The following is a 19,329-nucleotide window of genomic DNA, read 5'->3' on the forward strand; positions in this document are numbered from 1 at the left end:
TATTCTATTCTATTCTATTCTATTCTATTCTATTCTATTCTATTCTATTCATTGATGAGTCTGGCTAGAGGTCTATCAATTTTGTTTATCATTTTAAAGAACCAGCTATTTGTTTCATTGATCTTCTCTGTTTTTTTAGTTCCTATTTCATTTATTTCCACTCTGATCTTTATTATTTCCTTCCCTCTACTAACTTTGGGCTTGTTTTTTCTTCCTTCTCTAGTTCCTTTAAATGTAGATTGTTTATGTGACATTTTTCTTGTATCTTGAGGTAGGCTTGTATTGTTATGAACTTCCCTCTTAAACCGGCTTTTGCTGCATCCCAAAGATTTTGTAATGTTGTGTTTCATTTTCATTTGTCTCAAGGTATTTCTGGATTTCCTCTTTGATTTCCTTGCTGACCCACTGGTTGTTTAATAACATGTTGTTTAGCTTCCACATGTTAGTGTTTTTTTCCAGTTTTCTTCTTGTAACTGATTTATAGTTTCATACCATTGTGGTTGTAAAAATATTTGATATGATTTCAATCTTCTTAAATTTACTGAAACTTGTTTTATGGCCTAACATATGAGCTATCCTAGACAATGTTCCATGTGTATTTGAAAAGAATGTGTATTCTGCTGTTTTAGATGGAGTGTTCTATATGTATCAAGTCCATCTGGTCTAATATGTCATTTTAAGGCCAATGTTTCCTTATTGGTTTTCTGTCTGGATGGCCAATTCATTGATCCAAGAGGGTATTAAAATCCACTACTATTATTGTATTACTATTTCTCCTTTTATTTCTGTTAATATCTACCTTATATATTTAGGTACTCCAAATTGGGTGCATAAACATTTAAAATGTTATATCCTCTTTATGTGGAAAACCCAAGACTTCAGCCCAAAACTGCTAGAACTCATACATAAACTCAGTAAAGTGGCAGGATATAAAATCAATGCACAGAAATCAGTTGCATTTCTATACACCAACAACAAGCCAGAAGAAAGGGAAATTAAGAAGTCAATCCCATTTACAATTGCACCCAAAACCATAAGATACCTAGGAACAAATCTAACCAAAGAGACAAAGAATCTGTACTGAACAAACTATAGAATACTCATGAAAGAAACTGAGGAAGACACAAAGAAATGGAAAAACATTCCATGCTCATGGACTGGAAGAACAAATATTGTGAAAATGTCTATGCTACCTAGAGCAATCTCCACATTTAATGCAATCCCTACCAAAATACCATCAACTTTGTATGGAACCAAAGACCCCGAATAGCCAGAGGAACGTTGAAAAAGAAAAGCAAAGCTGGTGGCATCACAATTCCAGACTTCAAGCTCTAAAAAACAGACACATAGATCAATGGAACAGAATAGAGAGCCCAGAAATGGACCCTCAGCTCTATGGTCAACTAATTTTCGACAAAGCAGGAAAGAATGTCCAATGGAAAAAAGACAGTGTCTTTAACAAATGCTGTTGGGAAAACTGGACAGCCACATGCAGAAGAATGAAACTGGACCATTTCCTTACACCACACACAAAAACAGACTCCAAATGGATGAAAGACCTAAATGTGAGACATGAATCCATCAAAATCCTAGAGGAGAACACAGGCAGCAACCTCTTCGACCTCAGCCACAGCAACTTCTTCCTAGAAACATCGCCAAAGGCAAGGGAAGCAAGGGCAAAAATGAACTACTGGGACTTCATCAAGATAAAAAGCTTTTGCACAGCAAAGGAAACAGTCAACAAAACCAAGAGACAACCAACAGAATGGGAGAAGACACTTGCAAATGACATATCAGATAAAGGGCTAGTATCCAAAATCTATAAAGAACTTATCAAATTCAACACCCAAAGAACAAATATCCAATCAAGAAATAGGCAGAAGACATTCAACATTTTTCCAAAGAAGACATCTAAATGGCCAACAGACACATGAAAAAGTGCTCAATATCACTAGGCATCAGGGAAATCCAAATCAAAACCTCAATGAGATACCACCTCACACCAGTCAAAATGGCTAAAATTAACAAGTCAGGAAATGACAGATGTTGGTGAGGATGTGGAGAAAGGGGAACCCCCCTACAATGTTGGTGGGAATGTAAGCTGGTGCGGCCACTCTGGAAAACAGTATGGAGGTTCCTCAAAAAGTTGAAAATAGAGCTATCCCACAACCCAGCAATTGCATTACTGGGTATTTACCCCAAAGATACAAATGTAGTGATCTGAAGAGGCACACGAACCCCAATGTTTATAGCAGCAATATTCACAATAGCCAAAATGTGGAAAGATCCTAGATGTCCATCAACAGATGAATGGATAAAGAAGATGTGGTATATATACACACACACATACACATACATATATATATATATAATAGAATATTATGCAGGCCTTAAAATAATGAAATCTTGCCATTTGCAACAACGTGGATGGAACTAGAGGGTATTATGTTAAGCGAAATAAGTCAATCAGAGAAAGACAAGTATCATATGATCTCACTGATATGAGAAGTTGAGAAACAAGACAGGATCATTGGGGAAGGCAGGGAAAAATAAACAAGACAAAACCAGAGAGAGAGACAAACCATAAGAGACTCTTAATCTCAGGAAACAAACTGAGAGTTGCTGGAGTGGAAGGGGGTGGGAGGGATGGGGTGGCTGAGTAATGGACATTGGGGAGGGTATGTACTATGGTGATCGCTGTGAATTGTGTAAGACTGATGAATCACAGACCTGTACCCATGAAACAAATAATACACTGTATGTTACTAAAAAAATCTGTTTTTTAAATGTTATATTCTCTTGTTAGATTGAGACCTTTATCAATATGTAACGCCCTTCTTTTTCTTATCATCTTGATTTTTTTTAAGTCTATTTTGTCTGATAGAAGTATTATTACCCCAGCTTTCTTTCCATTTCCATGGTATATCTTTTTTTCACCCCTTCATTTTCAGTCTATGTGGGTCGTTACATTTGAAGTAAGTCTCTTCCTAGCAGCATGTAGAAGGATCTTGTTTTTTTTTTAATCCATTCAGTTACCCTACATTTTTTGATTGGAGAATTTAGTCCATTTACATTTAAAGTAATTATTGAGGGGCACCTGGGTGGCTCAGTCGGTTAAGCATCTGCCTTCAGCTCAGGTCATGATCTCAGGGTCCTGGGACTGAGCCCCACATCGGGCTCCCTGCTCAGCAGAGAGCCTATTTCTCCCTCTGTCTCTGCCCCTTGCCCCTGCTCTCGCTCTCTCTCACTCTATCTCAAATAAATAAACAAATCTTTAAAAAATAAGAAATAATTATTGACAGTTATGTATTATTTTGTTAGTTGTTTTCTGGTTGTTTTTGTAGTTTCTCTTTGTTCCTTTCTTCTCTTTCTCTCTTCCCTGTTATTTATTTTCTTTAGTGTTATGTTTAGTTTCCTTTCTCTTTTCCTTTTGTATATTTACTATAAGTTTTTTCTTTGTGGTTACTGTAAGGTTCATATATAACATCTCATGTATATAACAATCTCTTTTAAGTTGATAGTAAGTTAATTTGGAACACATTCCAAAGCTTTATATTTTACTTCCCCTACCCACATTTTATATTTTTGATGACACATTTTACATCTTATTTTATGCATCCCTTAATTATATATATATTTTAGAAAGAGAAGAGAGCATGCATGTGCACGTGTTTAGGGGGAGGGGTAGAGGGAGAAGGAGAGAGAGAATCTCAAGCATATGCCCCACTGAGGGTGGAGCCCAACACAGGGCTCAATCTTATGACCCTGAGATCATGACATGAGCTGAAATCAAGAGTCAGACACTTAAGCAACTGAGCCACCCAGGCACCTCACTAATTATTGTATTTTTAATTTTACTATTCTTGTCTTTAACCCTTCATACTTTAGTGGTGATGAACCCCCTCAGCTTTTGCCTACATGGGAAACTGTTACCTCTCCTTCAATTCCAAATGATAATCTTGCCAGGTAGAAAATTCTTGGGTGACAGTTTTCCCCTTTCAGCACTTTAAATATGTTATGCCACATAAATATATTAGTTATGTCACTCCCCTGTCTGGCCTGTAGTTTCTACTGAAAAATCTGCTGATGGCCTTATGGGGTTTCCCTTGTATGTAATATGTTACTTTTCTCTTGCTGTTTTTAAGATCCTCTCTTTATGCTTAACTTTTACCATTTTAACTACAATGTGTCTGAGATTGTTTCTTGTTGAGTTCATCTTGTTTGGAACTTCCGGGGCTTCCAGACCTGGATGTGTTTCCTTCTCCAGATTATGGAAGTTTTCAGCCATTATTTCTTCAAAAAATTTTTCTGGCCCTTTTTCTATCTCCTCTGGGAACTTTTATAATGCAAATTTATCCCACTTGATATAGTTCCTGAAGTCCCTTAAGTTGTCCTCCCTTCTTTTAATTCTTTTCATTTTGCTGCTCTGTCTGGGTGTTTTCCATTGCTTTGTCTTCAAGCTTTGCCTTGATGCTCCCGTTTTATCCTTTCTGCTACTGAACCTCTCTACTGTATTTTTCAGTTCAGTTATAACTTCTAATTGATTTCTTATATTTTCTGTAGCTTTGCTAAAGTTCTCGTGTTCATCCATTCTCCTGCCAACACTGCTAAGTAACTTTATGACCATTACTTGAATTCTTTATCAGGTAAGTTACTATCTCCCTTTCATTAAAGTTTTTTTTTTTAATGGAGATTTGCCTTTTTCTTTGGTTTGGAACATATTCTTTGATCTCCTCATTCTGCCTCTCTGTCTTTATGTATTAGGTGAAACTGCTATCTCCCTCAGTCTTGAAGGGGTGGTCTTGTCTAACAGTTGGTTCACATGGGCCATTAGAGCAATCTCCCCTGGCCATCAGAGCCAGACACTTCATACGGGCAACCGCTCAATGGGTTGCATGTGCCCACCAGGTGTGAAAGAGCCAGCACTGTTGTTTGGGTGATCAGGGCTCAGGGCACTCACTCTGCCCAGCTGTGGCTCAGACACTGTGCAGGGAGAGTGGGGTTCCAGCTGTTTGCCCATCACAGTTGTGGCTCAGTCTCTATGCTAATTAGGTGGGGCTTAGGGTGTCCCTGGAAGCTAATTACAGCTTGGCTGCTGCTAAGGGAGAACAGGACTCAGGTGTTTACCAGCCCAGTTGCAGTCCATATGCTGCACAGGAAAGGTGGGACTTAGGTCACTGGACCAACTAGGTCGTAGCTTGGGTGCTGCACAGTGAGGGTAGGGCTCAGTGCACTCTCCCAGCCCAGTTACAACTTGGTTCTCTGCATAGGTTGGGCAGGACTGAGGGCTCCCACTTGGACCATTGCAGCTTTGCTGCTACATGGGGGAAGTAGGGATCATGGTGCTCATCTGGCCTATCTGCAGCCCAATCACTGAGTGAGGAGAACAGGGCTCAGGACACTAGCCTGGCCCTTTGTAGCTGGAGTGCTGTGTGGTGTGAGGTGCTTGCCAGCCAGGTTAAGGGTTAAGTGGGCAGAATATGCCCTCTAGTGCTTGCATGCTAGAGGAAGAGCACTAGAAATGGCACTCATCTGCTGTCACCAGCAAGTTAGAATGAGATTCCAAAAATGGACTCCACCAATGCTTCCATCACCAGATAAAGTGTCTACAGGTCCCTGCCTTTGCCACAGCCTCCTTAAAATTAGTAAGTGGTTCTCCCTCATATACAGTGTAGGCACTTCTAAATCTGTGGCTTCTATGCTGGATCTCAGGGAGAGCAGGTTTGTACACAAGCCACTTATGAGCAGGATCTCTGTTACCTACAGTTCTATGATTCTCCCTCTCTTAATTCCCCACTGATTCTCAGAACCAGATGTCTGGGGAGGGGGTCACCTTTCCAGTGCTAGCCCCTAGGGTCAGGATGCCTGATAGGAGGTACAATCCCCTTACTCCTCAAGGGAGAGTTCCTTATTATGGGATACCTCCTGATTGTGGGGTCATCTGGGATGGGGTCGGGGGTGAGGCCGTGTCTTCAACTCTCCTACATTACTTGATATGTCTCTATTGTCCTTCGTTGTGGAGGTATTGTTCATCAAGTTCTCAGGTGGTTTTCAGAGAAAATTTATTCCAAATATAGCTGTAAGTTTGTTGTGTCCATGCGAGAATGTGAGTTCAGGGTCTTCTTATGCCACTATCTTGAAACTCCCTCCGTGGCTTGTTTTTTGTTTTTTAATTAAGAGAGAATATGAGCAAAGAACATGACCAAAAAGAAATCCCAGAAATCAACTAGTTCTATCAGGTAATATCAACTATATATAGCACAATGTATCTAGATAATTATGAACTTATTACCCAATATTCAAGTCCTTGTGTTTTCTAATGGAGAAATACCTTAAAATCTTACATTTTACATATTGATAAAACAAAAGTTAATGTTCTCATGATTTCCCCATTGCTCCCCTCCTTCTGTTTCATATTGGAAGGAAATTTAATTTAGGCAGAGTAATTTTCTTGTAATTAATCAATTCTTATCAACTTTATACTTGTAATGACCTTGGTAAAGTATAAAAAGGAAAGAATATAATATATCATATCCTTAGAACACTGAAAATGTAAATAAAAAAGCCTATGGGAGCCAAAGTATCCCACAGCATCTCTAACCTTTTCTTACAGGGCTTTCCTAACTCTATTATCATTTGACCCATTTGTTTCTTCTAGTAATTCCACGACTTTTTAAAACAGTGAAAAAAGTAACATAACACTTGAAGACTCTGATGAATAAGCAGTATTACATTATTTACCAATTATCCACATTCATATATAATTTTAACACACCTATGTTGTGTCACACCAAATTCCAAGGCAAAAATATTTTGCTAAACAGTTTATGCCCACATAAATTCCCTGTCCTCCCAAACACCTCGAAACAAGCTTATTTTACCCCAATGCTTGTTTAGATGGATTTGATCCCTAAGTAGAGAACCTCAGTATTCAATATTATTTCCCAAGGAATCTGTTGCTCTAGTCAATATCAACAATGTAGCCCTTATTTAGAGTCTACAGTCAAATACAAGGTCATCTAACTTCTCCTTCCTGGTCTGCTGGTCTCACTTTGTATAAATCTATCTTCTACACTGTTTCCAAAGTAATCTCTAGGATACACCTCAGATTATGTCAGTCCCATAATTAACATCCATTAAGATCTCCAGGACTAATTAGAATAGTTTTCAAAGTGCTCTGAGAGGACATCCTAGGATTTGGGGTGGATGCCTTTAAGGCCACTATAGGAGATAAGAAGACAAGTAGCCACACACAAACCTGCTACTACTTCAACCAGAGCAATTCTATGTTGTACATCTAACTTTTTTGTATACCAGAATTTCATGTAAGATTGTTCAAAAAAGTTGTTTTGTTACTTTTCAATGAAAGGTAGAATTACTGTTATGAACAGATTGCAATTATCTAATCCTGGCATACAAAACCCTTCAAAATCTGATCCCTGCCAACCTCATCTCATACCTCACACCTCTGAATTGTTCACTGTTCTTAAAACACTGGTTTTATACTACTTCTGGCTTTGTCCAGTTTCCACACTTTAGTACATGCAGTGCTTTCAACTAGAATGCCTAACTTCTTAACCCTATTTCTTCAGCAAATTTCAGTGCCCTTCAGGTCTCATACACCATGTCTGAGAAATATGCCTTGACTTGTAAATGTGCCTTGCTTTTAACTCAATTATAGTACAAAACGCTGTATGTTAACATTATTGGTCTTCACATTTGTTTCACTACATCTGCCAAACTTGGCTAATCAGAATCACTCCGAAAATTCTTAAAAACACAGATTTCTTAGCCAGACTAGTAACAAGTGCAGTAGACTATTTGGTATGTAAAAACCAGGTCTCAGTTATTTTTTCTCCTAATAATATTTAACAATTGTTTTAAAAAAGAAATCTAAATTCACATGAACTTATTTCCTTACATGGAATTTATATATTTATTAGAAGAGCTGAACTAAATTCCTAAATAGCTTAATATAAAAATCTTAGAAAATAAAGACATGTTCTTGGTAACACCTTGTGGTAACATGGGACCAGAATACAGTATCTTCTCGTGAACTTTTAAGTCTGAAAACAACAGTAAAAGAAAGTTGTCATTGTTTTGGATTAGCTACCTTTTAGCTTTTTTTTGGATTGTATGTGATTATCAGGAAATTTAACTGTAATATTTAGATTATGATAAAACTGATATAAAACATTACATAAGACATTTAATCATTACAACCTTAGGTCTTTAAATAATAATCTTTTGAATTTAGCCTCAGACTTCTTTGAAAAAAAAAAGTATAAAAAAGCTATCCTTTTCAGAAACAAAGCTTTTATTGCTTACTACTGCCCTCTAGTGAATTATCAGAAAATCAACAAGGCTATAGAAATTATATCCTTTAAAATGCTTCTAGGTTGATGGTCATAATTGCCTCCAACTTTATTTGTTCAAGTTCCAAAAATAAATCACCATATGTATTAAAACCTAAAATGTTTGAAAGAATACATACAAACTACAAACATTTCTTTTTTTTTTTTTAAGGATAATTTTTTAAAAAGATTTTATTTATTTGTAGAGAGAGAGAGCACAAGCAGGGGGAGCGGCAGGCAGAGGGAGAAGCAGGCTCCCCACTGAGCAGGGAGCCCGATGGAGGTGGGGCTCCATCCCACGACCCTGGGATCATGACCTGAGCCCAAGGCAGATGCTTAACTGACTGAGCCACTCAGGCACCCCAACATTTCTAATACCTTCTTACACTGCCCAGTTTAGAACAGCACCTTTTCCCTATGTATCTCTTTAATATCTAGAATAAAAATTTCCAACCTGTGATCTAATTACTGTAAAGGTGCAATACCAAGCACTACTTGTAGACTGCATAAATGTCTGGCATATATTTGTTTAACACCTATTATTCAAGGACATGTATGAGCTTATGACTAATGAAACAATTCATTAAACACATACTCAATTAAGATTTCTCCTTTAAATATTCATTGAATCCAAAACATATATTTTCTCACATTTAACATTAGTGAAATTTGGATGCATCTTATAATCATCGACTACACAGAAGTCATGACATAGCTGTCATTACCTACATGGTCACAAATTTAGTCACAGCTGGTTACATTACAGTTAGTCCTCTACTTGAGTTACATGCATTCTTGCTACCACTACTGAGTTTAATTGCCACTTACAATGTCTTTAAGATAGTACTGTGATTTGACATTGAAACAAAAAATTAATGTGTAAGGGGAAAGAAAGGAGCAAATAGTGAAGCAAGTATTTATTGACAAGGAGCAGGGGCACCTGGGTGGCTCAGTCGGTTAAGCATTTGACTCTTGGTTTCGGCTCAGGTCATGAGACCGAGGCCACATGGGGCTCCACACTCAGCATGGAGTCTGCTTGAGATTCTCTCCCTTTGTCCTTCCCATGTGTGCCTGCTCTTGCTCTTGCTCTCTCAAAATAAATACATAAAATTAAAAAAAAAAAAGGAGTATAATTCCATATTTTCTTACAAAGCAACAACCAAGTGCTTTATGAGCTTAAAGGAACATACCCAAAGTAAAAGCCATTTTCCATTTGTCCTTCACACGGCAAGCCAAGAAACAACAAAAACAACTTATAGTTGACAATGGGTATGTTAGCAGCTTCAAAGAAAATTCCAGAGACAAGAGTGGAGGACTTAGTAAAAGCTGCATCATCAATTCTCTTGATAGCATAAAAGACTGTCTTGTATAGTAAACATGGATGTGAATAACCAATTTAAAAAAGTGATTCAGAAGACTCAGACTCCAAATGTGAACTTTTAAGGAACACCTTTCCAATTTATTTCACTTACATTCTCCTTATTGTGTGTGAAGAAGGATATGGTTTTTTAAAAGTATTTATATAAGTCAAAAAATAAAAAAAAGAAGTATTTATTTAAGTCTAAAAAACTCACACTAAATATAAAACAAAAATTATAAATGATAAGAAAGCATAGGCAGGTACATCTTACAATCAGTGACATAGATTCAGTGAAACATAGTATCACATGGAAGGCTGAAAATTTGACTTTTAAAGAGCATTTCTCTCCAAAGATTACCAAAAATCAATGCTCTATTTCTATTTCTGAATCCTTAATTTATCACTTTAATTTTCTTTAATCTATTACTTTATATTTTATATTAAATGTATCTAGATTAGCATAATGTTATGTGTGTGTGTATAGGTGTGTGTGCATATAAATATATATATATGTATATACATATGACATGGTAAAGTTTTTACTGATATGTGTATATAATAAAAAGTTCAGTAGTCACTGTTTCTATAGGCACTTCATTGGCCCATAGGATACATTTTGTATGAAAGTATCATTATTCAAAAAAAAAAAAAAAGTATCATTATTCAACATTTCCCCACTTGGTGGCACCAAAAAATTAAAATATACATAAATAGTGTGTCTAGAGGTTTCATTTTTTTAATTTAAAAAGTAGCATTCCCTTTCAATTTAAGATGAAAACAGTAGGCAAGGTGTATGTTGTTTGACATTCTTCTAATATTGAATAGTGCCTAATTATTGGGTTATCCCTTAAGACATGGTAGAGTAGATATGATCTTGGTAAAATTTAAATAATCAACTAGTTTCTAAACTAAACAATAATGGGTAGCTAAGAAAATCACATTCTACTAACACATTATAAAAACTTTTCTGGTCTCGGGGGCGCCTGGGTGGCTCAATCCTTAAGCGTCTGCCTTCGGCTCAGGTCAGGATCCCAGGGTCCTGGGATCGAGCCCCACATCAGGCTCCCTGCTCTGTGGGGAGCCTGCTTCTCCCTCTCCACTCCCCCTGTTTGTGTTCCCTCTCTCACTGTGTCTCTCTCTGTCAAATAAATAAATAAAATCTTAAAACAACAACAACAAAAACTTTTCTGATCTCAATACTAACAGTTACAGAGTCTATAGTAGACACGACTTTACATTTAATAATTAGTTCTTTGCACTCAGAGTCAAAGTACTCTAAATATTAACTTCCCATTTTGGGAGCTTTAATTAAAATTAATCTCTTAGGGCACCTGGGTGGCTCAGTTGGTTAAGCATTTGACTCCTGATTTCAGCTCAGGTCATGATCTCAGGGTCATGAGGTTGAGCCCCGTTTAGGCTTACCACCGAGGGTGAAGCCTGCTTAAGATACTCTGTCTCCCTCTCCCCTGCTCCTTCCCCTGCTTGCGCATGCCCTCTCTCTTTCTCTCTCTCAAAAAAAAAAAATAAATAAATCTCTTCTACTTCCCATGAATATATACTGTACCCTCTTTCCATGCTCTACCATGTGAAAAGCTCAATTCTCAAGCTTTTCCATAACAAGTTAGGACAAAACTTTATATCTGCAAGCAAATATGATAATTAGTACTATTAACCACCTCTCTATAACAAAACCACCTATCTATAAACAGTTGATTTTCAACTAGCTTTTTAGTAAGTTTGAGTTTTAATGGCCCATTTTTACAGATGGGGAAGCTAGGGTTCAGATACGAGATTTTACATAAAGACTTTCACTCATGACTAGCGCTCAGGTATAAATGTCATGCTCTCCCCTTAAACAGGGTCTTCTCTATACATACTAGATAGTAAAACTGGCCAGACTGATTTGGTGGCAAAACATACTTCCACTGAGTTCTGAGCATATTTTGTGCTATTTAAAAGTTTGTCTATCCATCCCCTCTCCTCCAAGTAACTACCACCCAACTTTGAATACCTCCTTTGATTTACTCATCTTTTCATAAACCACTTTTTCAATGATGTTGATACAACTGCTATTAGCATCTGGTTTACTTTCACTGCAAGATGTGGAAAGAGCTGTGAGTTATAGTTTAAACCATACTAAACTGTGAATATTCAACAATTTGAGCTATTAGTGACTACTGGGTGACGAACAAATTCCAAGACTGGGTAAATTTCTTAATTAAATCTTCATAATCTTATTAAACATTATTCCCAGTTTAGAAATGAGTAAATTTAGACAGTAAAGTAGTTCAAGGGACCCACAGACTTAAAAAGAATCTACATTTAAGACTTTCCACCAAGAGTCACATTTTATTGCTTATGCTACTTAAAGAAAAAATATAACTCCTAGATAGTATGACCTTACTATACTGTTAAATTGGACCCTCTTCCCTGGGCTTAGGACTTAAGGGACCCCTCCCCACCTATTCAGCATACCTTCTACGTCTTTCAGGTTCCCAACCTAGGCCGCATCATAAAGTCCTCTGTTTATCAATGCCCTCTGCATTCTAAAAACATAAGGTTCTTCTAAGGATATCTTAACTAAATCAGTATGATTATTTTATTTGGTTTGATTAAATGATCATTTTCACAGCTTGAGTTAGAGTAATATAAAATATTAGTTGAAAATATTTACTTTACAATAACTATCATTCCTACAGGGAAGCTCTCTTTCAAAGAATTTAGTAATTTCACAGATTTTTCCCACTCCCACTCATCACTGCCACAGCTTATGTAATTCAGAGCCACCAGAGTAATAGTGTTAAAATGTTAGACAGATCCTATTACTTCTCCATTTAAAACCTTCCAATGGTTTCTAATCTCAACCAAAATAAAATTCAAAATCCTAACCATGGTGCATAAGGCTCTATATTAATTTCTCATCTAAACTTCAGCCTTCCTTCCCCTTGTTAACTGAGCTCCAGCCATACTGGCTTTGCCTCTTTGCTATTATCTGAACACTGCATACCTGTGCCTACCTCAGGATTTCTGCACTTACTCTTCCTTCATGGCTGGTTCAGTCACTTTACTCAGGTCTCTGTTCCAATGTTAGAGAAGTCCCTCCTGATCTTTATAGTAGAACCAGCCTCCAGTATTGTCTATCCCATTGTACTGCTTTATTTTTTTTCATAGCAAATACCATTTGACTATTGGAAGACAATCTTCCATGGGTCTCCAATTTCTTCACACCTTGCAAACCAGGCACAAATGCTCATTTTTTTCTATACTATCTTTTCAAGGATGTTTATATAGAAAAATAGCCTTGGAAAACAAAGATAGCATCTTCCTCTGGAGCAAAGGGCAAGCAGACTTACTGTCCATTATAAAAGCTTCAGCTTCCATAAGTTCAAAGGTTCCTCTTCTATATGGAAGTATCATCTGGTGCACTTCACATTACCCCATGGGAATTGGAACTGAGGAAACCAGCAAAGGAAAATGCTAATGCTAAGGCTATTGTTATTGCTGTAATACAAAGGTCTCTCTTTGACCCAGAAGTCTTGCATCTTCAGCCAACAACCACAGAACTGTAACAGGCTACAACGAGGGTAAAATCTTAGACCTTTCATAGTTCTTGATGTTGACCTTACATATTGGTTTCCTCTTTTTCCATCTGTTTCTCCTGACTAATCTTTTATCAACTGTTATATACTCATTTTCCTATAGTTTTCAAAGCACTTTTACACAGTATCATTTGACCTTCAAAAAACCTCTAAGAGGCATTTTTTTACTCTCATTAATGGGAAAGACCCTGACCCAGGAAGGTTAAAAAACACGCAAAATCACCTTAACACATCAGTCACAGAATAACAATTAGAGTTGAGGTCGAACTCCTAATTTGTTGTTAATTTGTGACTGCTTTTTTTTTTTTTAAAAGATTTTATTTATTTATTTGAAGAGAGAGATACAGCGAGAGAGGGAACACAAGCAGGGGGAGTGGGAGAGGGAGAAGCAGGCTCCCCACAGAGCAGGGAGCCTGATGTGGGACTCGATCCCAGGACCCTGGGATCATGACCTGAGCCGAAGGCAGACGCTTAACCGACTGAGCCACCCAGGTACCCAATTTGTGACTGCTTCTTAAAAGAAAGAGGAGTGCCTAGGTGGCTCAGTTGGTTAAGCGTCCAACTCTTGATTTCGGCTCAGGTCATGATCTCAGGGTTGTGGGACTGAGCCCCCTGTTGGGCTCCACACCAGGCAAAGAACCTGCTTAAGATTCTCTCTCTCTCTTCCCCCATCTGCCCCTAACCACCCCGCTCACATTCTCTGTCTCTCTCCAAAAAATAAATAAATAAATTTTAAAAAGACAAATAAATAAAGATAGCACACATATATTCTGTGAGATGGAAGGATAATTACCACTAATAGTATGACAAATTCCTTATGTAGTAATCCATGAAAAAAAATGGCAATAAATTGGGTGCCTGGGTGGCTCAGTTGTTAAGCGTCTGCCTTCGGCTCAGGTCATGATCCCAGGGTCCTGGGATCGAGTCCCGCATTGGGCTCCCTGCTCGGCAAGAAGCCTGCTTCTCCCTCTCCCACTCCCCCTGCTTGTGTCCCTGCTCTCGCTGTCTCTCTCTGTCAAATAAATAAATAAAATCTTAAAAAAAAAAAAAATGGTGGGGCGCCTGGGTGGCTCAGTTGGTTAAGCAACTGCCTTCGGCTCAGGTCATGATCCTGGAGTCCCGGGATCGAGTCCCGCATCGGGCTCCCTGCTTGGCGGGGAGCCTGCTTCTCCCTCTGACCGTCCCCCGTCTCGTGTGCTCTCTGTCTCTGTCATTCTCTCTGTCTCAAATAAATAAATAAAATCTTTAAAAAAAAAAAAATGGCAATAAATAAAACAGAGTATCCAAATAAGCACCTGACATATTAAAATGCATGTATTTTAGACTGCTTTTATTCTAAATGATGACCCTTGAATAATTATGTAACAAAATTAGATTCTGCTATCACACTAAAAGCCCATTTCTTTCATGTCTAAAGAAAGATATATTGGAACAATATCCAAAAATGTTTTCTTTATAACCAGTATTTCCCATTTCTGTAAGAATTAAGAATTCTGTAAACATAAACTCAATCTGGAAAGGTTCTAGATAATTTAAAGCTTCCTACACCACTCTCTTTCAAGAGGTAGGTAAGAAGCATTTATTGTTGGTTTTTCCTCTATAATTTGAGCAAAAAACTCAAAAAAACAGACTGTACACAAGTTTGGCAGGCTATAACTCATACCTTACTATCTCCAGAAAGACTGAAAAAAAAAAAAAGTAGTCTCTCAGTGTATAAGATTAGATTCTATACACTAAGGAGATATCACATTATATAAAATATCTAAATTTAAAAACTCTACATACCCAAGTAGGATGCATCTACTGCATCAGTAATAGATACTGATCTACAGTTCAAAGTTCTAATATGCTTATAAATCACTAAATCTACTATGGCATAATATATAACCATCTTCAAGGTTCACAAGTTATAAAATTTGTTTCTGAATGTTAAATTTCAAAAATATAGATAAAATGATTGTGACTAAGTAGTTAAAAATTTACTCTCCTCTTCAGTAAAGAAAACTTAAGAAAATGAAGAAGCAAGCACTAAAATATTAAAGAGGAAAATATAATTAATTGAATACATGACTAAGGTAAAATGAAACTGCTTCATAAAGTAATTTCTTAATTTTAACTCAATTATCACCGTTACACTTACTGTGTAAGTTATAGCTGCCAACATTCCAACCAAGGTCAGAGAACTAATAGAAAATGACAATGCAGCTAAACCATCTGCAAAGGAAGCAGAACTTTGTTAAAAACGTACACATATACTATTCAAATGTTTATATTCAAAAAATCAATATAAAGATATAAAAACTGGGTTTCTTATACATTCTTAAGGAATAAACCCAATGTATATTACCTCATCTTTGAAGTGCCAACTCCAAGGGGAGAAAATCTCTACACCCAACATGGGGCTCGAACCCACAACCCTGAGATCAAGAGTTGCATGCTTTATTGAGCCAGCCAGGTGCCCTGAGAAAAGAGTTTTTAAAAGGATCTTCACAAATTGATTTGCAAAAATCTTTTGGACTAAGATTTTCTTTCTTTCACTTCTTAAAATTAAAGAGAAAAATTATTGTCTAATTATTGAGCCTAAAAAGAAATCAGCAAAATAAAGGTGGCAAAAAAACTATCCTAGACTTTCTGAATGGCAGTCCTTGAGAAATAACATTACATAGGAAAGCCACTGACACTGACTACTTCTCTTCCCTCTGCCCACAATCCTGATATTCCTAGTTTCTTAATTTTCAAATAAGTTTTCAACATATAGCCTAAAACTAAATCTTAAAGAGTTTATTTCATTCTTTAACTTGAAAGGAGCTAGACTGCCCATCTGGCAGGAAAAAAACAAAACCAAATAAAAAGCAAACACAAGCAAAAAATAAATTCAAACAAAGTACTAACACAGGAAGAATATTATGTTAACAAGTTAGACATAGTAAATTGTTTAAGGGAAGGCCAGTAATTTGGAGGCAAGAGTGACACTTTTAAATAATTATACTAGATTATACAATGAAACACTAAGCAAATTTGAATATTCATAAATGGGAGTAATACTAATTTTTTCAGTTTTAATATAGGTCCTATTGAACCTGTTTTGATCTAGTTAAAATGCAGGTCCTGTGGAACCAAATATAATTTTAATTTAATGTATATTAATCTTTCATAAATAACAATAAAATCAGAATCATTTATCTTCTTAAAACTCATGTCTCAGTTTTATATCACACTTTAAGAAAGCATATTATTAAACAAATTCACAAGCTGCTATGCAAGCCTAATTTTTAAGCCTTCATTTTGTAAAACTAAAATATTAGATTTTATTAAATCAAAGACATTCTGATGCTATTATCTTCTTGATGTTACTAGAATTATCAACAGAAATTGTTCATAAAACTAGGAGAGGTGTGCCTGGGTGGCTCAGTCAGTTAAGCATCTGCCTTCGGCTCAGGTCATGATCTCAGGGTTCTGGGATGGAGCCCCGTGTTGGGCTCCCTGCTCGGCATGGAGTCTGCTTCTCCCTCTCCCCCTCCTCTGGGCCCCTACCCCCTGCTTCTGCACTCTCTAATAAATAAAATCTTAAAAAAAAAACAAAAACAAAAACTAGGAGAGATCTGGTATTTGGCTGATAGCAATTTTAAGGTCTATCACTTATAAAACACATCCCAATATCAGAAATATAAAAATGTGGGAAAATATGCACCCTACAATTGATAAAATGGAGTATTATATTAACATATTTGGCCAGTCAAAAAAGTTAATATTACTAATACCATTAAGCAAAATGTACTCTAGGACATGGTGTTTAAGATTTGAGATAAAGGAAATAATGTTAAGACTAAAGAGCATGAGATTACAGAAGTTAGAATACTACAGTACCTATATAATTACTGATTCAAGTTATACCAATACTCAAAGACCAGTGTACAACTTAATGTTTAAGGCAGAAGAGTAGTTACTCAAGAGACCTGAAGGAGTTAACTATGAGAAAAGAAGCAATTTATTTCTCAGTAATGGGATCAGGTGCATAAATCCTGACAATTCAGTATTAATACATGCCAGGACTGCTATCCTAGTTCTTGCTAGTATCAGCAAGATATTAATGGACCAAAATTTACACAATGAAATCTTAAGTGGAAAGCAAGAAAATTAAGAAGTTGTACAGCAAGGACTCCAAGACTTAATTTAATCATCATTTAATATTATATCTGGATAAAGAAAAAGAAATGCTGATCAAGACTGTATAGTGCTTACTAAAAAGAATACAAAAGCAATAAACATTTTTCAAGTTTATAAAATAAATATTGTAGGTTTCTTTGAAAATAAAGTTATTACTAAGTTCAAATGCACATGAAATTCTGAGGAATAAGATACACATTCTTATTTGATATCAGTTTCTAATATCAACTGTACTTTTCAATGATTGAGCATCTTTCTTAACCTAACCTCCTGAACCTGCCTATTTTTTTCCTTCTAAAAACCTAAGTCACACTGATAAAGTTAAGGGAAACTTCTGGAAAAGCAACTCCAAATGTTTTGGTGAGGTAAATTTATAATAAAATATTATTTCATTCATATGAAACCTCTGTAATTTATATTCCACATAAAAATTATTTAATGATGATCAAACAGCAATATGTAGTTCTCTCACTGGCTAAAAGTTAAAAATAAAAAACAATATATCAAGCACATTTCTTTAACATATTCTATATAATCCCAAGTGAATTAACAAACATCGAAATTATAAGACCTTCACTGCTAAAATATTTTGAAGATTATATTTTTGTTTCGACTTGGTAATTGTATGAAGAGACTTAACTACATAATAGTTAGAAGTGAGTCTAACAACACAAGGCTCCCAATTTTTCTAGCACACTTTTAACCACAAGTCAAAAGAACTGTGAGGTTAAATTCTTAACACTGTAGAGACTACTCAAAAAAGTCCCAAGAGTCATAAAATATGAACTATTATGAATATTTTTAAAAAAGAATACTTACGACTACTTCCAAGTTCTTCAAACAGGAACTTCACTTTTTCCCACTCTGTAGAATTTTTATTATTAGGAACATTCAGAGGAACAAAAGCACTACAAAAAAGAAAATAAATCTGGTTAATGGCTGTAAAGATAAAAATTTAAATAAAAGGAAATGGTCTAAAACTCAATTCCTTTTTTTTTTTTTAAGATTTTATTGATTTATTTAAGAGAGAGAACAAGAGAGCACAAGCAGGGGAAGTGGCAGAGGGAAAGAGAGAAGCAGGCTCCCTCAATCCCAGGATCCTGGCATCATGACCTGAGCCGAAGGCAGATGCTTGACCAACTGGGCCACCCAGTCACCCCTCCAAAACTCAATTTCTAGTAATTTTTTATACAAAGATCAACTGCCCCCACCACACACACACACAAATTAACAAATCAAATCTGCACCATGTACAGAGGGATGTGGTAAGTTTCCTACCTATGTGTTCACCATATTATAAATTTCTTTTAATAGTTTTATTACTGCATTCAATATAATTAGTTTCCTTTGCAGTCCTATGTATTTTATTTTTTGCATTTAAAATATTTTGAGAAGGAGCCATGGGCTAAAGATGATCAAAAAGGTCCATGGCACAAAAAAGGTTAAGAATTTCTATAATAAATCAGAAGAACAGAATAAAAATATATGTAATGATTTCAATATATTTATATACATAGAAAAGAATAGAAAGGAAACATATCAAAATGCACAGTAAATATCTTATTGTGAGACTAGGGATAATTTTTACTTTCTTCTTAGCATTTTTTTATGTCATTCAAGATTCTAACCAACACATTTTGTGAAAGTAGTTTCTATTTATTTTTCAATCCACAGCTGAAGGGGCATCATAAAAATAACAGTGACAGCTAGCTTCCCAGGACGTGCTCTAGAGGCTTAAACTGGGAGACAAGAGAAGACAGACGGAAAGAGGGAAGGAGGGAAGGAGGGAAGGAGGGAGGGAAGGAAGGAAGGAAGGAAGGAAGGAAGGAAGGAAGGAAGGAAGGAAGGA

At 36.3% G+C, this 19,329-nt stretch overlaps 1 protein-coding gene across 1 annotated transcript in view; it reads right to left on the bottom strand.

Annotated features, from left to right (window-relative positions):
- LMBRD1 (LMBR1 domain containing 1) overlaps window positions 1-19,329 on the bottom strand; it is a 136,590-nt gene that overhangs the window by 74,916 nt on the left and 42,345 nt on the right. Inside the window, exons 6-7 of the mRNA XM_034991517.1 lie at window positions 18,300-18,388; window positions 15,454-15,527 (exon numbers count right to left, since the gene is read on the bottom strand). Of these exons, the coding sequence (XP_034847408.1) occupies window positions 15,454-15,527; window positions 18,300-18,388 (163 nt within the window). The remainder of the gene's footprint in view (window positions 1-15,453; window positions 15,528-18,299; window positions 18,389-19,329) is intronic.

Source organism: Mirounga leonina, unplaced genomic scaffold (genome assembly GCF_011800145.1).
Source record: "Mirounga leonina isolate KUSES-001 unplaced genomic scaffold, KU_Mleo_1.0 Mir_53, whole genome shotgun sequence".
Taxonomy (NCBI): Eukaryota; Metazoa; Chordata; class Mammalia; order Carnivora; family Phocidae; genus Mirounga; species Mirounga leonina.